General features: G+C 41.4%; 1 protein-coding gene across 4 annotated transcripts in view; it reads right to left on the reverse strand.

The window, feature by feature from the left end:
- The window catches only part of wdr7.L (WD repeat domain 7 L homeolog), a 243,317-nt gene that overhangs the window by 48,669 nt on the left and 171,922 nt on the right, over window positions 1-22,726 (reverse strand). For all 4 annotated transcript variants that reach the window (XM_018245183.2, XM_041580187.1, XM_018245178.2 and 1 more), the window contains 4 exons: window positions 13,133-13,250; window positions 8,196-8,345; window positions 6,287-6,369; window positions 472-571 (listed from right to left, as the gene is read on the reverse strand). In XM_018245183.2, coding sequence (XP_018100672.1) covers window positions 472-571; window positions 6,287-6,369; window positions 8,196-8,345; window positions 13,133-13,250 — 451 coding nt within the window. The remainder of the gene's footprint in view (window positions 1-471; window positions 572-6,286; window positions 6,370-8,195; window positions 8,346-13,132; window positions 13,251-22,726) is intronic.

Consider the following 22,726-nt stretch of genomic DNA (forward strand, 5'->3'; position numbering starts at 1 on the left):
TGCCTAACATTTGGCACCCCCAAATGTAAGATGACTTTCCTTCTCCTTTAAAGTCTATGGGAAACTTACACATTGGTATAACCATTTCTTGAGCATTTTCACACTCAATATAGTTCAAGTGACAAATAATAAATACCAGATAATAAAAAAAAACTTCTAGAGATGTTACGCAATGCTTACGATGGATTAGGCTGGTACAGAACCCCCAAAACATAATGTGCAGCAGTTCTAGCCTACTTCTTGGTTGAGCTGTAGGTCTACTTTAACTGGATTTCCAAGTGTTAATATTACCAAAGAATCCCAAAAAAGGTTCATATTATCATCAGCACTTTTTATCATGTTAGAAATTGTTTGGGACAACTAGAGAAATAGTTTGGGCTAGTCCATACTCCATCTCTATTGTTTGTACATTTTAATATGAAAATTGAGCAAACAGAGTATGTAGACACTGCTATCTTGATGTATTCATACCTGGCATTTTCCTGTACGGATGTCATACAAGGCCACTGTGCCAATGCAGGCTCCCACGGCTATTCGGTGACTCCGCTCACAGTAGCTGACCATGTAGAACCTGGGAGAACACAATCAAAATAAAGAGCATCAGAAGCCAAACCTGGTAAAACAGAAAAAAACTGAGTGCGAGTGCTGACCATGTTTGGATCACATGGATCATGAAAAAGAGTATCAATATCTGACCAGGATAAACCTTGAGGAACACAGAGAGGTTACAGAACATGTCAAGCTTCCCTGTTATGCAAGAAAAATGTTTTTATCGTGTTACTTGGTGTCTTGATCACCGAAGACATAGAAGCAACTATTCTTTGCAGTGTCGGACTGTGGTGCCTGGAGCCCACCAGGAAACCTTATCTCAAGCTCCCCCCCCTTACAACAGTGGTGTCTCTTTCTGAAAACATGACCAGGCAAAATGACTTGAGAGGGTTGCCTACACACCAATATTACAGTTACCAAAATACACTTATTGGTTCAGGAATTAAATTTTACATGGCAGAGTAAATGATCTGCCTCCTACAGTCCCATACTTATAACATGCCCATGAATACTGATATTTATACTGGAAGTAAACACATTTTTTTAAAGGGGATCTGTCACCTGAAAAAATTATTCCAAATCCTATTTTATCACGTTTGTCAAGCAAAATAAACTTTACTTACACTGTATAAATTATTTCAATCTTGTTTCCTTCAGTCTGGGATTTCATAATTATAGCAAGCAGGCAGCAGCCATTTTGTGGACACTGTTATTAAGACAAGCCTTGTATCATCTCAGAATCTTGTTTGTGCACCAGAATGGAGGACCTGATGTCCATCCCCGTGTCCTGGCTACACAATTAAATGGTGAAGAGAACGGGGGAATGTGGGGAGAGCAGTGACATCTAGGAAGCGCTGAATGGAAAGTGAAAGTAATTGCCCAAGGCATAGAGGAGGGGCAGACAATATTTGATTGACAGCTGAGATTTTTAAATGAGTTTACAACAGCTATGAATGCTTTAATTAAAAATGAATTTGGATTTCATGTTTAATTTGAAAAGGCCTTTTATCATACAGATTTTTATGTCTGGGTGACAGGTCCACTTTAATAAAAGAAAGTTGACCTAACTCCCATCCACAAATTCAACTCATTTATCAAGAAATCAGCTCGACAATTTAAATTGTACAATTGATGCCTGAATCTGATTTTTTCGAGTTGTTGCCCAAAAACCCTTGTTTTTTTGGATTATCGTACTAAAATCAGCGCAGATCACAATGTCATCTGCCATTGACTTACACATGACCTTGACAGGTTTTAGCTGGAGTATTTTCGGATTCAGATTTGTAGCAGCTTTGAGGTATAATACATCTTTAAAAATTCCATATTTTTTCTCAAAAAATTTGACTTTTCCCCTATAAAAGTTCGCCCAGAAAACATTGAGGTTTAATAAACTGGCAACATTTTGTGTTGATACCAATGAATATCTTGTGCCTAGCCTGCAACCACTCTGACAATAATTTGCAACATCATTTTCACAGTCAGCTATCAAATAGAAAAACAAAATCCTCAACATAAACTGCATCTGCTCCGCACTCATTAACATTTACAAATAAGATGTAGTGTTGGACGAATTTATCTGGCAGGAACGAATTTGCGGCGAATTTCCACATTTCCACAATTCCGATGCCGGCGTCAATTAAACTGCCACCAATTGACTTTAAAGGGCGTCAAATGTCACCGGCGACCGAATTGACACCGGCAAATTGACACCTCAAAGCAGGAGCTTATTTTTGAATTCCAGGCGTGGAGGCAAATTTTGGTTGTATAAAAACCAGTTGTACTGCCAAACAGAGTCTCCTTTATGTTACAAGTACACACAGGGGCTACCAAATAACCAATCACAGCCCTTATTTGGTACCCCTAGGAACTTTTTGTATGCTTGTGTTGCTCTCCAACTCTTTTTACATCTGACTGTGGCTCATGGGTGAAAAAAATTGGGGACCACCTAGATACTTTCTTATGTTAGAAGTTTTACAAGATATTGAAGAACTGATGGCTAAACTGACTGATAAAAGTCATATACCGGTGTCCTTACTATGAGCTAAGCTATGACCTAATTTTGGGCTTTGAAGAAGTATATATATATATTAAGTCAGCAAACCACTGCTTTAGATATCTTTTTTTTTTACTCAACTGAGATTTTTCAAAGAAGAAAAAATGTTACAGTTAAGGCACTGCAGTATTATGCCATTTTATAGTGCACAATCTAAATTATTTCCAAGTTGGCTGTCACTGCTCATGTTAAATGATGCTCAGTAACCTTTTCCCTGCAGGTTTATTCTCCATCTCGCTGTACCTGCTGTATTGGTAAAGACCCAAAAAGTGATGTGTCGTACTGTGATACAGTGAACCTGCATTACAAAGACAAGTTATAGCGTATGAGATTTGTACTGGTCTGCCACAGCACTAGGAGAATGTTCTCATTGAATGACATTTATCGTAAACTCTCCTATTTCCATCATATAGCCATGTCACACCAATAAAATTTAAAGCATTATAAATGGATTGGTTTGGGGGGGGGGGTCGTGGATCAAGTTTTGAAATGAGCTCTAAGAAGCCTGAAGAGGTCCACTTCAGCACTGCAGTGTACAACACAGAAGCCTGGGTCTCTTTATAAATTATAGACAGTTGGTTATTTTACAGTTAAGATCAGATGCTGGCTTTCCATAAATGTCTAGTAAAATGGGTGTTACCCCCCCCCCCCAAAGACACCCTAACTGGTCTTAAATAAGTACAAATCCTTCCGTTCCACCCCAGGCTCCTTTCATTGGCCCTCTCTCCACTTCACTTTGCTACACAAAAGTGTCTCTCTCTGTTTTACTCCTTTAAGAATGCAGAGTTAAGGTGGCCATAGATGCAAAGATCTGCTCGTTTGGCGATGTTGCCAAACGAGCGGATCTTTCCCCGATATGCCATTAACAGGCATGGCTATATCGGGGGTAATCTGATTGTTCCGCCGTATGGCCGAACGATCAGATTACAATGTGCCATGAGCTCCGGCGAGATCGATCGGGTCAAAATCAAACCTGACCGATCAACCAAACGACGATCTCCGCCGGGCGAAAGATGTCGGCACATGCCACACACACGATCCAAAAATCGTACGAATCCTCGATTCGTACGATCGGATCTGTGTGTCTATGGCCACCTTTACACAGCAGGGTTGGCGGAGACCAACGTCCGCCACTTCAGGTCTTCTTATATTGACTGCCATGAAGTTGAGGCTGATCATGTTCAGCGTTGCCAGTCGAAAATAAGAGAACCCAAAGTGGCGTGAGATGACACCTGCCAACCTCCCAAAAACTCAAAACTCACAAATTTGAATTTAAAACCACCAACGTGAATTTGAATGTAAGATTTATCACACCTCAACCCTGTAAACAGTTCTAATTTGAATATTCTCCATCTAAAACCTGCCGAGTTCATGTAGAAGTCAATGGCAGAGGTCAAATAAGCATCTGAATAGTAGTGATGAGCCAAATTTTGCCAAGTTTCACTTATAAAATGACGATCCATAGACTCCAATGTTGCAGGTCTACAAAAACTTTGTGTGTAAAAAATAATTTGATGTGCATCAAAAAACATTTGACGCCAGTAACTTAACTAGAGGGGGCGGGCCCTGGCACGGGACGCGCATCCGGGCCCCTCGCCCCCCTCCGTACACCCGGAACCGCCCGGGAATCAGCCCAGAACTGCCAGGAATTCGTGCCGTGCGAACTGGCGGGGGGCCCTGAGGGGGTGCGGGCCCTGGCCCCCGGTAGTACGCCACTGTTTGACGCACAAAAGTCGAGTCTTTTTTCAAAGGAAAACTCGATTTGAATTTGTTTCGAATTTTCGGGTCGGGATTATTTGATCGAATTTTAGACCTTCAAATTATTTTCATAAATAACATACAATTCGAATTGTGAATAAGATCTAATTTACTAGCGTTTAAAACAATTCACATTACTCTAAAATTCAACCTTTAAAACATAACCCCCTTAAAGTAAGGAGATCCAAATTACGGCAAAATCTCTAATCGGAAAAACCTCCAGGTTCCGAGCATTCTGGATAATAGGTAACATGCCCGTACTGATTTGGGTCTTCAGGTCGGGATTATTTGATTAAATTTTAGACTTTACAATTCAAATTGTAACTTAATCTAATTTACTAGAGTTTTAAAACAATCACATTACTCTAAAATTTAACCTTTGATACATAACCCCCTTAAGGTATGGGGATCCAAATTATGGAGAGATCCCTAATCCAAAAAAAACCCAGGTCCCGAGCATTCTGGATAACAGGTCACATACATGTACTGCTAAAATAAATGTAAATGGTGAAAAAAATAATAAAAATAACGTATGAATGCATGCAGACCAACTTAAACCCCACATATAATGACGTAGCCACCTTCTCATTGAAATGCAACACCCACGTTGCTTACTATGCAAATGCTGAGGCTCAGAGATATAAACAGCTAGATTTTATAGAGGTTTGGGCAGCATATATCTTACATTTTACAGGGAGGATTTCATCACATTTCGAGGAGCAAGTTAATTAAGATGCAAGACAATAAACGCTTAGTTTTCAATAATCTGACAAAGGAATTATGCTGCCAGACACCGCATCGGATATCTCTGTAGGAGGTTTTTTTTTTTAAACTTTTAATGTGAATTCTTGCCTTGAATTTGTCATGTGCAGCATATGTAATTTTTATATTTCCGTTAAAAGCAAACACAGCCTTTTTAAGAGATTTGTCGTCCACAGAAGCACCAATTTATTGCGTCAAAATCTGCCCGTTGGACATTTCCCTAAAAGCTTCTAAAGCAAATACCCAATGTTGACCAGGGTTGAATAAGGTCTATAGCACACAGGGTAGAGTCTCCAGTGATGTACATCAGCTGTTGGAGAAATATACTGTCTTCAATGGACATTATTGGCCAGAAAATATTTGTATCAGCGATGAATGCCAGACTCCTCCTCCTTTTTCCTCCTTGTGTTTTTTGGTATTATTTAGTTTTTAGGCAAAAGGCCCTAGACTGATATCAGCCCTGCACTTTTCTTTCATCTCTTATCTCTTGACCTAAAAGAAGAACAAACCCACCTCCAATAAGAAAAGCTCCTATGTACTACCCTAGATATTCCCCCTGCCTGCTTCTCCCCCGCATAGTCCATTACCCCTGAAAGTGTCCCGAATATATAGCTCACATATCGGTGCAGAGTAAGCGCAGCAGAGCTCTCGGGCGCCATCTCCCGGATCTTCCGTCTTCATCTGTAAGGAACGCTGCATTGACTCATGCACCGTTGGAGCAGTCTTCCAGTTCACAGCAACTGCACCAAAAGTGCCGTGAATTGCAGAAGGCAAGGAAGAGGACCCGAAGAAGACCGGAAGATGGCGCCCATGAGCTCCACTGCGCTTATTCTGCATCAATACGTGAGCTATTTATTCAGGACACTTTCAGGGGTAATGACCTATGTGGGGGGGGGGGGGAGAAGCAGGGTAGGGGACTATCTAGGGTAGTAGGTAGGGGTTTAGTTCTCACATCCCACCCAGTTTATTGCCTTTGCTGAAGCCTTAGATATTACATAATCATGAACTGACCTCAAAAGCCCAACATGAAAAACTACAGATATTTTAAAATACAAATCCCAGGCATTCTTCAAACGGTGGAGAATTTTAGCTCATCAAAGATTTAGAAGAAAAATGTAAAGCATACGAAAAGCATCTTTAAATACATATAGTGTAAGGACATACTTGCACACGGAAGGAAAGCATTCCTGAAGTCCTTTCTTCTTCAGCAAGGACCCTTCAAGGCAGTACATTATAATATCCATGACCTATTGAGTTAAAAGGACAAGTAAACAGATTAGAACAAAGGGAAAAGCAAGCTATTAAGACTTGTCAGCTTGTTAAAAATGAATTTAGTACAAATAAAGGAGATTTAGCGGACAGAACTAAGTGGCATAAGGTTTATCGGTTCAATATAGCAGTCGGAGAAGGGAGATTTGGAAAGATCTTTTCTCAAACAGAACACAACACAGTGAGAAAAGCAACATTTTACTCACATTGTGCTGCAATGGAAAGCAATCTGTATTTTTAGGTCGCTTTATTTGCCCTAGAGCACCGGGTATGGAGTCAGACCATGGAACACTCTAAATTAGGGCAATGGGCTGTACAACTGAACACACTGTATAAACCTTTGTAAAAGTACACATTTGCCTTGAAATTGCATTTTACAGATTTTTCCCTAAATTATAAATACTATACTCTATACTATAAATCTTCAAAAAATTGATAAAGTAGCGCGATCCATGTTTTTGTTTTTTCTGACATGCGATAATTCAGTTGGGCTTCTGTAGAAAAGGTCAGGCCCGGATTTGTGGAGAGGCCACCAAGGGAGAGGCCTAGGGAGGCAGGACTTTAGGGGGCGGGATGCTGCCCAACCACACCCACATTGGTTCAGAAACACTGGGGATGCACAGGAGATACGATTTCCTATGCGACAATCCCCATTGCTCCAGTCCTGATGATGAGAATTTGAGACAATAAACAGGAGGGGATGGGGGCGATGAACGACAGCGGGCCTAGGGCTGCCCACTATGTAAATCCGACTCTGGAAAAGGTGCATGATAAAACAGTATAGTCTGCCTCTGTGCTCACTGGGACTATTTCCCCACCCCCCTTAGCATCACAGTTTCATGCAACCCTTCCCTTACATTGCTCCATAGTGAAGTGATATCGGGGACTTGAAGTGTCTCTTTTTTCCATAATGGGTGGTGCACAGATCTTCTGGAAAGCAGAGGGATTTCAAGTCCCAGAATTAATCACTTCACTATGGAACAAAGTGAGTGAGGGGTGCATTACACTGTGAGCCTAAGGGGTGTTAAGAAATGGTTCTTACACAAATGTTTTGGCCTCATTACCTTTATATTTATTTCTTAGTATTCAGCCATTTAGTTCCATGATTCCATGTTCCCTTAAAAGCCTTTCAATTACAGCTCGGGTTGCCACATTTTTAGGAAGAGTTTAAAAGCAAGTGGAGGGGGGCAGCCCGTGACGTCAATGTGAGGGGTTGGAGCTATAGCACTGAGGGGGATCAGGGAAGAGAAAAAGAAAAATGTCCGCTAGGATTGCGGGCGGATCAGGCTGAACTTAACTGTAATAGAAATTTACCAGCTACTAAATTGCCGGTAAATTTGTGATACCGGCCCTGGCATGTATTTTTCATTGCCTGCCAGGCGGGAACCCTGTCTACAGCAGATCCTCTTCTTAAAGGAGGCCATACATGGAATGACACGAGATACTGAGTCAGTCCCTACAGATCACCTTTTTATCATATTGGGCAGGTTACAAAACCCTGCAGCATGATCGGATTGTTGGTAAAGGAACCAACTGGACCAGTCTGATTTGGTACAGAAGGCCATCTCTTCAAATAAGCTGAGCTTCACCTGAGGAAGGGGCTTCTCTACTAAAGGTTGAGCCATATTTCTGCTGCAAAAAATGCTTTAAAGGCAATTGCCGGCAAGCATCAGTGGACTTCTTCTCCACATTGAGTGTAATTCATACTTTTGGCCTGAAACTACCTGGGGATATAAATGCACCTGAAGAATACAAGTGAGTGGAGTGCCGAAGATTAAGTAATATTGGAGCATTGGATATTTACCTCCACCAAGAGATCCACAACATCCGAAGGCATTTTTTCAACAAGAATTTCTATGACTCTCAGAATTTCCCCTTTAGCCCGAGCCAAGGCAGTAGTGTGGATATTCTGCTGAGACTGTGTATTGGCAGCCAGAGCCGTATGTCTGTGCACCTGGAAAAATAACATTTAAAATAGAATAGAAATCATGTCAATTTTTACATCGGCTTCAGGTTTCAACACAGGAGAACAAAAAAGGGGTCAATACGCCTTCAATTTGTTTAATGTCTCCAAATGTATATTTATTTTCCTTTGTTTTCTATACACACACTACACTGGTCCAGCCACTGCAGATAAAAAGCCACCACCTTTCTTATCACCTCCTACTGATTGTGTTTTTTAGGGTAGGGACACACTGGGCGATTTGGGGAGATTTAGTCGCCTGGCGACTAATCGCAGCGACTTTTCTCCCCGAATGCCTCCCCTCACTCTGCGCCTGGATAAAATGAAAAGTCGCCGGCGCTAATCACACACGGCGATTCGTTTTCCGAAATCGCCCGAAGTTGCCTCACGAGGAAACTTCGGGCGACTTCGGAAAACAAATCGCCGCGTGTGATTAGCGCAGGCGATTTTTCATTTTATCCAGGCGCAGAGTGAGGGGAGGCATTCGGGGAAGATTGGTCGTGGAAAGCCGCGGCGATTAGTCGCCAGGCGACTAAATCTCCCCAAATCGCCCAGTGTGTCCCTACCCTTAGAAGCCAAAGGGACATGATCTAGATCTCTGTGCTCAGCAGCCCATTAAGTCCAAAAACTGTTCCATGAAGTGGTGCAATGAAAGTTTACAGACACATGTATGATGTCAGTTGGTTTTTTTTAAAGGGGAAGGGCACACAAAAATGATATTTAATTATATTTGATTATTTAATTTTTTAGGCAGATACAATTCAGTATCTGGACGCTATATATAGCCAACAGTAGATAAACTTCACTCTACATTGATTGTCCTCACTGCAAACTGTCTATAAAAGAATCATCTACATAGTAATTTTTGTTTCTGGAGCATGGGGGGGGGGTTATGGGTCTGTTTTTCATGATTTGGATGAGAGCCCCTGACTCCAGTAAAAGAGGAGGATGCATAAGACAGATCACACCCTTATACACAAAGCAAGAGCCACATAAAATAAGTTTGCTGAGATGCGAGTAAGAAGAACTTGATTGGCCGGCCATAAAGTCAACCCAAGCAAGCATGTGTGGGAAAAACTGGGACGGCAACAGGACTGAAAGCCTGATATCACTATCCAACCTCACTAATGCTTTTGTGGCTGAATGGAAGCCAACCCCAAAAACAGTGTTCTGATATCTAGTGGGAACCTTCCAAGAAGAGCAGAGGTTATTATAGCAGAAAAGTCCAGATCCAACTCATATCAACAGATGTTGGACTGGCAGGTGTCCCTATACTTTGGGTAATACAGTGTATGGAAAATACTTATGGGCTGATGTAATAAAAGCCACCAGATCTAGTAACCCATATCAACCACTAATACGCCTGGCCACGTGGGCAGCCTTATCCCCTGTAAACATATGGTTGGCTGTTGTGGGTTTGCAGCCATTGTGCAACACTGTACAACTTGTATTAGAATAGCCCTAAGTTTACTAATGGAGCACATATGAACAAACCCATTGACATGAGGCTTAGGGTGGTGAAATGAAAAAAATATTTAAAAATGTATAACTCAATACTAACAGACGACAAGGAGAACAGCATCTACAGTGGAGGTCCCCAACTTACAACTGTAAAAAGATTTAGGGAGCAACACCAGCATGAAAATAGTTCCAGGGGGTGCCAAATAAGGGCTGTGATTGGCTATTTGTTACCCCTATGTGGACTGACAGCCTACAGGAGACTCTGTTTGGCAGTACAGCTGGGTTTTTTACAGGGATGCACCAAATACAGCATTCGGTTCAGGATTTGGACAGGATTTGGCCTTTTTCAGCAGGATTCAGATTTGGCTGAATCCTTGTGCCTGGCCGAACCGAATCTGAATCCTAATTTGCATATGTAAATGAAAATTTGGATTCGGTTCGGTATTCAGCCGAATCTTTCACCAAGGATTCGGCCGAATCCCAAGAAGTGGATTCGGTGCATGCCTAGTTTTATACAACCAAAACTTGTCTCCAAGCCTGGAATTCAAAAATAATCACCTGCTTTGAGGCCACTGGGAGCAACATCCAAGGGGTTGGGGAGCAACATGTTGTTAATGAGCCACTTGCTGGAGATCACTGGTCTAGAGGAATATAATACCTTCTCTCCCAGTTCACATAGAGACCTTCTCTTGTAAGAAAAAGGCCAAAAAAATGGGAAGAACTACATCATTCTGCAAAATCTCTGCAAACATTAGGGTTACTTTAACTACGGTGAAACATCTGTACTTTCTTCTTGAAGTTCAGAGAAATTCACCAGCAGCCATTTTCTCTATTGCATCACGAGCTGAAACAATTTAACAACAATCTCTGTCAGAACCAATGATACGTTTCCATCCGTTTTGGTTTTTTATTTAAAAAAAAAAATCTTTAAGGGCATTGCTCGGGGATCTCGGCTTCAAAAGGTAATGCACTTATAATGGCATTTATTTCCTGAGGATGGATGACACGTTGCTTCTGATCTTTCGCCGTGGCGCTATTGCAATTTAACAACTGTAATGTAAAGATAGTGCGGCTTTGCGTGTCGAGGAACTCCGACCTGTTTGTGTTCAGCCTAGAAATGTTCATCTGTCAGCATTACAGCTTTGCAAAAAGAAATTCTTGGGGAACAAAAGCCTATAATGTAAATTACTGTAACTAAAAGGGTGTCAAAAGGGATCATTTCCATTACATTGAATAAGAAGTATTGCGTTTATGCACGGCTGCACAATAATAACACAAAAGTGTTGTCAGGTGTTTCTTGCATGTGTGTGTGCTACTTTCAGTGCTTCTCATTGGCTAACAGACAGAAAGGATCAGAGATGATTGGCATGTTTTCGTAGATAACTCGAAATGCAGCAAATCACATGATGCAGGAAGACACCTAAAGTGGGACATCTCTACTACACTGGTGTAAATGTAACCAAGAGAATTGATCAGCTGAAGGAGTGGTTGTTGACCTTTCCTCGAGTGGCGTTTAAGACACAAAGGCCTGTATTTAGGAGAACCAAGTATTAGGGGTTTGGTCAATCTGCTCTGCTTCAAACAATAAACCTTCTTGGTCAGCCAATGACCCATTACATACATCAGGGATGGTCATGCCTCAGATTCTCTTTATTGATCTGCAGTCATATGCGATGCTAGGTGTGCATGCTGAATGTGTGCTACCCATTCATTAGTTTAGCATCCATGCATATTCATTTTATACATGATTATTACATATTAGTGATGTGCGGGTATTTTTTGTGCATAAAAGCTGCTCAGTCCCAAATATCCCTTACTCAAACAGGTTGCTACTTAATCAATCAAATCTTTGTAGCTATTGAGCCTCAAACCTAAAAGCTCACCCTGTAATTGCCGTGACCTGGGTGTGTAAACTCCAGGTCCGACGCTTTTGTATTAAACAGCTCTTTAACAAGCTGAGACTTAGAAGGGAAAAACACTCATATGACGTATCGAGTGGCCCGGGTGCATCGCCCCGAAGCCGTAGCAGGAGGTGTCTGTTCAAATTGTGGAGAAGAATCGGCAAGCACTCATAGGGTAAAAGACAACTTTATTTAAGCAAATCAAAAACATCTATTCCTGACCTGTTTCGTATCCTAAGATGCATAGTCATAGGCCTATGACTACGTATCTTAGGATAAGAAACACGTCATGAAAATACTTATTTTTTATCCGAATCCCGACTCGCACCTACACCAACCTCCTCCCCTCTATTTATAGGCCCACACTGCCCCACTAATGACATCACAAAAGGGGCGGGTGAAAGGTTGCAGACTGGGATAGCAGGCAGAAGAGCTTAACCTGAAGTGCTGAGGTCGGCCTAAACCCACCCGACCCACTTGTAAACCATGAGGGTCAGGGTCCGGCCCACACATCACAATTATACATGGGTTCTTCCATGGTGCATGTGGATACCTGAAAGAATCAGGTTGACCATATCGATAGTTAGACAGGTTGTAAGAGTCCGCTCAAGCTGATGAAAAGTTTCTCTGCAGCCTTACCACTGACTTACCCCTATAAATATAGTCTGGCTGGAGAAGTCTATTTTTCTATCTAACCTTGCAGGTATATTGGCAGGTAATAATAAGTCTGCAAGTAGTGATGAGCAAGACAACAAATTGTTGACCCATGCTGACACGAAAGGGCCCAGTGCTAACACAGCCCCAATCTGACCCTTTAAGTGACATTTTTGAAAACCCATGCCCAAAACACTCCCACCTCTGAGGTCAAAAAGGGCAACGCTATTGTATCACTGGAAGGACCAGGACAGGACAAGTAATTCCATGATGGAGTTCAGACACCATCACTGTTGAACCACCACCTTAATTACAATTTTTGAAAAGTGTAAAGTTATATATGAAAACAAAAGAGATTTCTATCCTTTCTATCCTCTGCCCTTTGAAACAATGCAGCAGAAGCCATCTGATCAGCAGCCCTTGGAAGAAGAATACAAGGGTGACTTCTGCTGCATTGTTTCAAGAATCCTAATGAGAGAAAAGAAAGGCATAAACAAACACTGCTTTCAATAGCAATTGCATTTACAAGTAACTTTAAACACAATGAAAGTGTTTAATGAATGTATATAGGAAAGTAGCATAGAATGATATTTTCTTTAGTTAAGCAAGGTTTTTCCCCCCTGAGTTTAAATCCCCATTAAATATGCTTTGAAACAACACACAGACGTTAACAACTGGCGGCTATTTTACTGTTAGAGATTTCTATTCATATGAATCTCCTTGTGGAAGTGCTGTGAAGGAAAGAGAGTGGAAAGTTGGTACCTCCTTGGCGATGGTTGTTATGAAGGCGGGTGGTCTGGCCGTGGCAATGAGCGAGAGCGCGTGTCGTGCAGAGCGGGCGGAGTCAGCTGCTGGACTCAGGGGTAGTCCAATTGTGATGCTAAATAGGGATCAGGCCAAAAAAAAGGAAAAGAGAAAGAAAAAGAAAAGACGCATTAGAAATATAAAGTGAAAAGATTAGACACAGCTTATAATGTCAGTTCAAGGTCAATGAGTTCAGTCAGACAGTTAGAATATAATGGACTTCCAACAATGAGCAGTGATTAGAAGTCAGAGTGTTCCAGCATCAAATACTAAATCGAATAATTAAGCGTGAAGATTGAAAACAGTATGTGCATCTGTCCAAAATGTTAAAAGTGTCTTGTTAACAAATTATAGGGGCATAGCTAGGAAGGCGTAGAGTATGGGGCATAGCTGGGAAGTCATATATCAGAGTATGGGGCATAGCTGGAAAGGCATAGAGTAGAGTATGGGGCATAGCTGGGAAGGCATAGAGTAGAGTATGGGGCATAACTGGAAAGGCATAGAGTAGAGTATGGGGCATAGCTGGGAAGGCATAGAGTAGAGTATGGAGCATAGCTGGGAAGACATATAGTTGAGTATGGGGCATAGCTGGGAAGGCATATAGTAGAGTATGGGGCATAGCTGGAAAGGCATAGAGTAGAGTATGGGGCATAGCTGGGAAGGCATAGAGTAGAGTATGTGGCATAGCTGGGAAGACATATAGTAGAGTATGGGGCATAGCTGGGAAGGCATAGAGTAGAGTATGTGGCATAGCTGGGAAGTCGTATAGCAGAGTATGGGGCATAGCTGGGAAGGCATAGAGTAGAGTATATGGCATAGCTGGGAAGGCATATAGTAGAGTATGGGGCATAGTTTGAAGGCATAGAGTAGAGTATAGAGCATAGCTGGGAAGGCATATAGTAGAGTATGGGGCATAGCTGGGAAGGCATAGAGTAGAGTATGGGGCATAGCTGGGAAGGCATAGAGTAGAGTATGGGGCATAGCTGGGAAGTCGTATAGCAGAGTATGGGGCATAGCTGGGAAGTCGTATAGCAGAGTATGGGGCATAGCTGGGAAGGCATAGAGTAGAGAATAGAGCATAGCTGGGAAGGCATAGAGTAGAGTATGGGTCATAGCTGGGAAGTCGTATAGCAGTTATATCAACAATGAGCCACACAAAAATACAATCCTCATGGATGCTGCTGTATTATATGGGTTAACAGCAACCCTGTATTTTACCACTTTTCAACTAAAAGAACATTCACAAAATGTACATAATTTACTCTTAATAAGCAACCTATAGCAATGAGTGATTGGGCATGGGCAACTTTAATTTTGATTGGCTTCTACTACTTTTATTCTACACGTTTTTAAACTTTTAAAAAAAAATCCCCTTACATCTGTTGTAAGTATGACCTTACATCGGGTTTTGTTGGACAGAACAAGTGATATGCTGTAGTTCCCCCAGCCACACACGCAAGACAAAGGAACAAGGAGGTCTCATTAAAGAGCAACACCAACAAGAAAAAGAGGGATCTGGGTTATGGATTTGGCTTTTTTAGAAGACTATGGGGAAAAAGTTAATTTGTCTCTGTACAGGAGAGAGGAGAAGGGTGATTTATCTATAAAATAACCTATTGTTCTACAAGGAAAATATAACTAAAACAGGGAGAAAGAAACCTCAAGTCATGATAAACAAAGGAAGTTTTATTTTTGGTGATTACTGTATAAAATAAGGAGCGCAAGTGCGTAAGGGAATGCATTTCTCTATGTAACCTTCTTGATTCAATGGGGGCACAATAATGAGCCAAAAGGACACAGGGATATGGGCTACTTGAAAAAATATCTGAAATTAAAAAAACTGGCATCCATTTGATACCACAGCCATACACATTGTTGATGCTTATACATGGACCAATAGTGGAGCTCAAACATCTAACGAGAAATACAAAACAGGAAGAAATTTACTTTGGGGTGAGAGTCCCAAACAGCCCCCCCCCCCCCAGGCCCAATAAATAGTGACGTCTATGGTATTGTATAACAACTTTTCTGCCGCACAATATTTCAGCTGGTACAGCTGCCCCAGGAAATTATGAGTTTCCCCGCCCTGGTTTTGCCCAGATCCCGTTAACCTCAGACACAAGAGTATACATCTAGCTCAATAAGGATCAGTATGACACAAAGGCAAAGTTTACTTGTTGTTCAGGCACACTGTCCCTTTAAGAACTCATTGAAAGCCGTCATTGTCCCTTTAAGAACTCATTGAAAGCCTAAGGAAGCCTTCAACTCTGATTAAAATGCACTATAAAATGTGGCTTTTATTAGAGCAAACGCTGAGAAATGCACGTGTCCTATTGCCAGCGAGAGACTAAGCCTCCCAAGGAACAGGAGAAGCAACAGGCTTCTTGCTAATTCATTAACATCTCTCAGCAGTGGTAGTATGTGGCCAGAGATTAACCCCCTCCTGCAGCTGGACCAGCTGGCTTGCATGTTGCCTTTCATAGGAAAAGCTTTGCGTGATGGAGCAGGCACATTGCACTGGTTGCCGGAGGAAGAGACAAAGGCACCTATTTGCCTGACATCAACAACTGTTACTTGTAATACTTTCCTAACATATAAAGGGTGAAATTGGCTCCAAAGCTGCAGGTTATCATGGGAAATCTCCTGCACAATAAGGAGAAAATGTTCCATCTTACTGGTATAGGTATAGTCCATGGTACATGTATAGTTTTAGTTAATGTTGTCCAGTCCATGCTCCTGGTATAAGTCTAGTTCGTGTTCCTGGTATAGATCCAGTTCATGCTCCTGGTATAGATATAGTCCATGCTCCTGGTATAGGTCTAGTGAAGTCCATGCACCTGATATAGATCTAGTCCATGCTCCTGGTATAGATATAGTCCATGCTCCTGGTATAGGTCTAGTCCATGGTCCAGATACAGATCTTGTCCATGTTCCTGGTATAGATCTAGTCTACGCTCCTGGTATAGATCTAGTTCAATCTCCTGTTATAGGTCTAGTCGATGGTCCAGATATAGATCTAATCCATGCTCTTGGTATAGATCTAGTCCATGCTCCTGGTATAGGTCTAGTCCATGGTCCAGATATAGATCTAGTCCATGCTCTTGGTATAGATCTAGTCCATGCTCCTGGTATAGATCTAGTCCGTGCTCCTGTTATAGGTCTAGTCCATGGTCCTGGTATAGATCTAGTCCATGCTCCTGGTATAGATCTAGTCCATGCTCCTGTTATAGGTCTAGTCCATGGTCCTGTTATAGATCTAGTCCATGCTCCTGGTATAGATCTAGTCCATGCTCCTGGTATAGGTCCAGTCCATGGTACATGTATAGTTTAAGTAACGTTGTCTAGTCCATGCTCCTGGTATAGATCAAGTCCATGCACCTGGTATAGATCTAGTTCATGCTCCTGATATAGGTCTAGTCCATGGTCCAGATATAGATCTAGTTCATGCTCTTGGTATAGATGTAGTCCAAGCTCCTGGTATAGGTCTAGTCCATGGTCCAGATATAGATCTAGTCCATGCTCCTGGTATAGATCTAGTCCATGCTCCTGTTATAGGTCTAGTCCATGCTCCTGGTATAGATCTAGTCCATGCTCCTGTTATAGGTCCAATCCATGGTACATGTATAGTTTTAGTTAACGTTGTCTAGTCCATGCTCTTGGTATAGGTCCAGTCCATGGTACATGTATAGTTTTAGTTAACGTAGTTCATGCTCCTGGTATAGGTCTAGTCCATGCTCTTGGTATAGATCTAGTCCATGCTCCTGGTATAGGTCTAGTCCATGCTCCTGGTGTAGATCTAGTTCATGCTCCTGGTATAGGTCTAGTCCATGCTCCTGGTATAGGTCTAGTCCTTGGTACATGTATAGGTTTAGTTAATGTTGTCTAGTCCATGCTCCTGGTATAGGTCTAGTGCATGCTCCAGGTATAGGTCTAGTCCATGCTTCTGGTAGAAGTCTAGTCCTTGACCCTGGTATAAATCTAGTCCATGCTCCTGGTATAGGTCTAGTCCATGCTTCTGGTAGAAGTCTAGTCCATGGTCCTGGTATAGATCTAGTCCATGACCCTGGTATAGGTCTATTCCATGCTTCTGGTAGAGGTCTAGTCCATGGTCCTGGTATAGATCTAGTCCATGCTCCTGGTATAGATCTATTCCATGGCTCTGGCATGGTCCAGATATAGATCTAGTCCATGCTCCTGGTATAGGTCTAGTCCATGCTTCTGGTATGTATCAAGTCCATGGTCCTGGTATAAGTCTAGTCCATGGTCCTAGTATTAGTCTAATTCATGCTTCTGCGAGTCTATTGATGCTGGAGTACTGTTACATAGTTACATAGTTAAATTGGGTTGAAAAAAGACAAAGTCCATCAAGTTCAACCCCTCCAAATGAAAACCCAGCATCCATACACACACCCCTCGTTACTTTCACATAAATTCTATATACCCATATCTATACTAACTATAGAGCTTAGTATCACAATAGCCTTTGATATTATGTCTGTCCAAGAAATCATCCAAGCCATTCTTAAAGGCATTAACTCAATCAGCATCACAACATCACCCGGCAGTGCATTCCACAACCTCACTGTCCTGACAGAACCCCCTACGTTGCTTCAAATGAAAGTTCTTTTCTTCTAGTCTGAAGGGGAGGCCTCTGGTACGGTGATCCATTTTATGGGTAAAAACGTCCCCTGCTATTTATCTATAATGTCCTCTAATGTACTTGTAAAGTGTAATCATGTCCCCTCGCAAGCACCTTTTTTCCAGAGAAAACAACCCCAACCTTGACAGTCTCCCCTCATAATTTAAGTCTTCCCTCCCTCTAACCAGTTTAGTTGCACTTAGTCTCTGCACTCTCTCCAGCTCATTTATATCCCTCTTAAGGACTGGAGTCCAAAACTGCCCCCCATACTCCAGATGAGGCCTCACCAGGGACCTATAAAGAGGCTTAATTATGTTTTCATCCCTTGAGTTAATGCCCTTTTTTATGCAAGACAGAACTTTATTTGCTTTAGTAGCCACAGAATGACACTGCCCAGAATTAGACAACGTGTTATCTACAAAGACCCCTAGATCCTTCTCATTTAAGGAAACTCCCAACACACTGCCATTTAGTGTATAACTTGCATTTATATTATTTTTGCCAAAGTGCATAACCTGCATTTATCAACATTGAACCTCATTTTCCAGTTTGCTGCCCAGTTTTCCAGTTTAGACAAATCACTGTGCAAAGTGGCAGCATCCTGCATGGAACCTATAGTTCTGCACAATTTAGTATCATCTGCAAAAATAGAAACAGTACTTTCAATGCCCACCTCCAGGTCATTAATAAACAAGTTGAAAAGCAAGGGACCTAGTACAGAGCCCTGCGGTACTCCACTAACAACACTGGTCCAACATAAGAAAATCTTCCATTTACCACCACTCTTTGTAGTCTATCTTTTAGCCAGTTCTCTATCCAGGTACAAATATTATGTTCCAGACCAACATTCCTTAATTTAACCAGTAACCTTTTGTGTGACACTGTATCAAAAAAAATGTATCAAAGTCTAAGTAAATCACATCCACTGCCATCCCAGAATCGAGGTCTCTACTTACATTCTCATAAAAAGAAATTAAGTTAGTCTGGCAAGATCTATTACGCATAAAACCATGCTGGCACAAACTCATAGTATTATGATTTGCTATGAAGTCCAGTATCTTATCCTTTACTAACCCTTCGAAAAGCTTTCCTACCACTGACGTCAGAGTAACTGGCCTATAGTTTTGAGGCTGAGAACGGGATCCTTTTTTTACTGTGGATCTATCATCAGACACACTGCAGTGCACTGTGGATAAAAAACATGGCGACCGACTTGCATCTGAAATGTACACTTTGCACTGTGTTAGTAAAGTCCCTTTTTAGTCAATAAATAGAATGTTACAGTAATTCTATGCCAGGACTCTGGTCGACTACAGTCATACAAACGTTGCTGGATTACAGCTGGATCGAAATGCTGGAGTCTCTCACAGAGAACACATGTCTCTGTTGTGCTGCTTAATGCTGCCATCCTTTGGCAACTCAGCTGTTCCCTATTCAGCCATATTAAATGCACTAAAACTTCTCAACTCAATTATTGCTCACTTGTCTGCTCTGTGATCAATGTTTATTTCATCTTCCTTCTTATTCATACAGTTCTCACTCCAAGTCCTGCTCTGAGCGATAAGCTGCAAATTCATATACTGTGTTGTTATAACAATTTATTCAACTTGAATTGAAATTGCTTTATTTTCTCTCACAAATGTATATTTATATTACCCATAGGGCTGCAATTTATATCCTTTCGCTTTTTTAATTTATTTTTTAATTCTGTCCCAGTGGCTGCACAGATCCTATCTGATCCCCATTGTAAGCAGCAGTCCTGTCCTGCTTTATGGCAGCTGAGATTCTAGCTATCTGTATAACAGAGCATTCTGTCCCAGTGGCTGCACAGATCCTATCTGATCCCCATTGTAAGCAGCAGTCCTGTCCTGCTTTATGGCAGCTGAGATTCTAGCTATCTGTATAACAGAACATTCTGTCCCAGTGGCTGCACAGATCTTATCTGATCCCCATTGTAAGCAGCAGTCCTGTCCTGCTTTATGGCAGCTGAGATTCTAGCTATCTGTATAACAGAACATTCTGTCCCAGTGGCTGCACAGATCCTATCTGATCCCCATTGTAAACAACAGCCCTGCCCTGCTCTATAACAGCTGAGATTCTAGCTATCTGAGCAGTGGATAAAGATCTTTTGTGAACTGATTATTTATATTAGTGCAGAATCATGAGCCTTTATTGTGGCATGGATAGAGTCTATGATTAAATGCCCCCAGGGCACGGAACACATAGGTAGATGGTAATGTTTTTAATAATGTTATAAAGAAATAACTCTTTGTGGCCCTGTGGAGTTTCTTAGTACCTACAAACCCATCAAAAGACTGCACTCCAAGGACTTTGTTCATGAAAAAATAAAGTCATCAGGATGTCCAGCCCAAGTGGGGGAGCCGAAACGTTGAAACAAATCACTTTATTTTTCCATGAACAAAGTCCTTGGAGTGCGGTCTTTTGATACTTGTTTGTATACTGGTTTTTGACCAGCACCCAGGCAGATGACATACAAGCGTTGTGAGTGCACCAGGTTTGACTAATATGTGTATATATATATATATATACTGTATAGTCATAAAATGTCTCAATAGTCTTATTATATTGATAATGGGCTGAGTTCAAAGGACCTCTTGCTTAATGGTTTCAAATTTAATGGTGAGCACAACTTTCCCTTTTTGAAATTCTTATCATTTTTAAAAAGTAGAATTATTTGCTTATAATGGAGTCTATGGGAGATGGCCTTCCTGTAATTTGGAGGTTTCTGGATAATGGGTTTCCTGATAACGGATCTGTATATATAAAGTAGGGATGCACCGAATCCACTATTTTGGATTTGGCTGAACCTCCGAATCCTTCACTAAAGTTCGGCCGAATACTGAGCCGAATCTGAAGGGGAAAACATTTTTTACTTCCTTGTTTTGTGACAAAAAGTCACACAATTTCCCTCCCCATCCCTAATTTGCATATGCAAATTAGGATTCAGATTCGGTTTGGCCGGGCAGAAGGATTCGGTTCGGCCGGGCAGAAGGATTCGGTTCAGCTGGGCAGAAGGATTCGGCCCAATCCCAATCCTGCTGAAAAAAAAGAGTCTCGAACCGAATGCTGGATTCAATGCATCCCTAATATAAAGCAAAAATGATCAATTTAGCCAGGGGTGATAGCCTAATAGGGCATTAGAAAACACATGCAATTAAAATATCCCAAACAATGCCCTGCGTGTCTGGCAGTCAGAACACTTCTGTGCCGCTGATCAAAGCTCCCGAAGATATCCACTGCATTCATTTCATTTATGGCGGGGTCTTTTTCTCCATCAATAATGGTGAGCTGCAATGAAAGGAAGGCCGGGGCTCTCAGAGTCCTGTCGGTTCAGCAGGAGAGGCAGAAACCAGGCAGCAGGGCACTCTGATTGTATATAGAGTAAATCAAGCACAAAAAGAGGGAAGCCCAGAAGGCTCAAACCCACGCGTCACCCATTGCACACACAGCCCCCCTATATCCTTCCCTTTCTTCTAGTCGCCACTAGATCTGCCAGGGATGTAAGAGGACATTTTCAATCTAAATCTTGTTATGGATTAATAAGCAAACACTTTCTGGCTTATTATGCAATATATCATGATGAAAATTGCCTTGGGCTGCGGCCGGTGACAGGCTGATACAGTCATTTATTCAGCTATACACAGCTATACTACTGGGGAGAAACAAATAATGACTGCACCAAGATTTAAAAAAAAAAAAATAACCCCTCAGTGACTCCTAATATCCTTATCATTTACAGTAGGGGGTACATTATCCCTTATAATACATGAGTGATACTCAGAGTTCCCTGTATAACTCAGCCTGCAACCTTGTGTCTTTATATGGTCACAGAACAACCCCTCAGTGACTTCTAATATCCTTATCATTTACAGTAGGGGGTACATTATCCCTTATAATACATGAGTGATACTCAGAGTTCCCTGTATAACTCAGCCTGCAGCCTTGTGCCTTTATATGGTCACAGAACAACCCCTCAGTGACTTCTAATATCCTTATCATTTACAGTAGGGGGTCCATTATCTCTTATAATACAGGAGAGATACTCAGAGTTCCCTGTATAACTCAGCCTGCAGTATTTCCTATTTCTGGGGCATTGATTAAGATCACAATTTATAACATCAGTCATGCTCCTTAGATCACCTTCACATATGCAAAATACTTTATTTTTTCTGTTGCTATTCCTTTCTATTCGACCTATGTTGTTGTTGATGATTTGATAGTTTGTAATGTTACTTTGCTTCTATGCCATAATACTTGGCTTTATTGCTTTGGAATGGGTGGATAAATAGGGTTAGGGTAGCCCAGGGTTCATCAAACCCAGATAATGCACTAATGTAATCCAATCTATGAGAAATAACATGTTTTTTGAGGTATTTTGAAATTATAATATTCTTTTAGCTCCTGAATTTTTTTTAATTTGCCATTAAAAAGAAAAAAAAACACCTGGACTTTCAATTTTTTTTAGATTGGGGACATCCAATATCTATGTAAGTGTATATTTATGTAAGTGAATTATATTATAGGAATAGAGTGCCTTATCTTGGTTGGTCATCATGCGCTTGCAGACAAATGCACCATTATGGGCTTTCCTGAAGAATAATTATATATTTTTTTCTCCTTCAGAAAATAAAATTTTGTTTGTTAGAGCCCCAATGAACCTTTGTCATTTTGAATATTAAACATGTCCATTTTACTTGCCCTTTCTGGATTATACACAGGGTCACTTGTAACACATTTAGTTCTGCCTCCATTGAAATATTAATTTCTAACTTCAGATAAAACCCGGATGGAGAATGTGGGGCAACGATAGGTGGCAGGTCACTTGGATTTGGCCGAATTCTACTAAGAAAGGCTCGGATTCAGGCCAATCATGGACCGAAACTGGGATTCTG

Source organism: Xenopus laevis, chromosome 1L (genome assembly GCF_017654675.1).
Source record: "Xenopus laevis strain J_2021 chromosome 1L, Xenopus_laevis_v10.1, whole genome shotgun sequence".
NCBI classification, from domain to species: Eukaryota; Metazoa; Chordata; class Amphibia; order Anura; family Pipidae; genus Xenopus; species Xenopus laevis.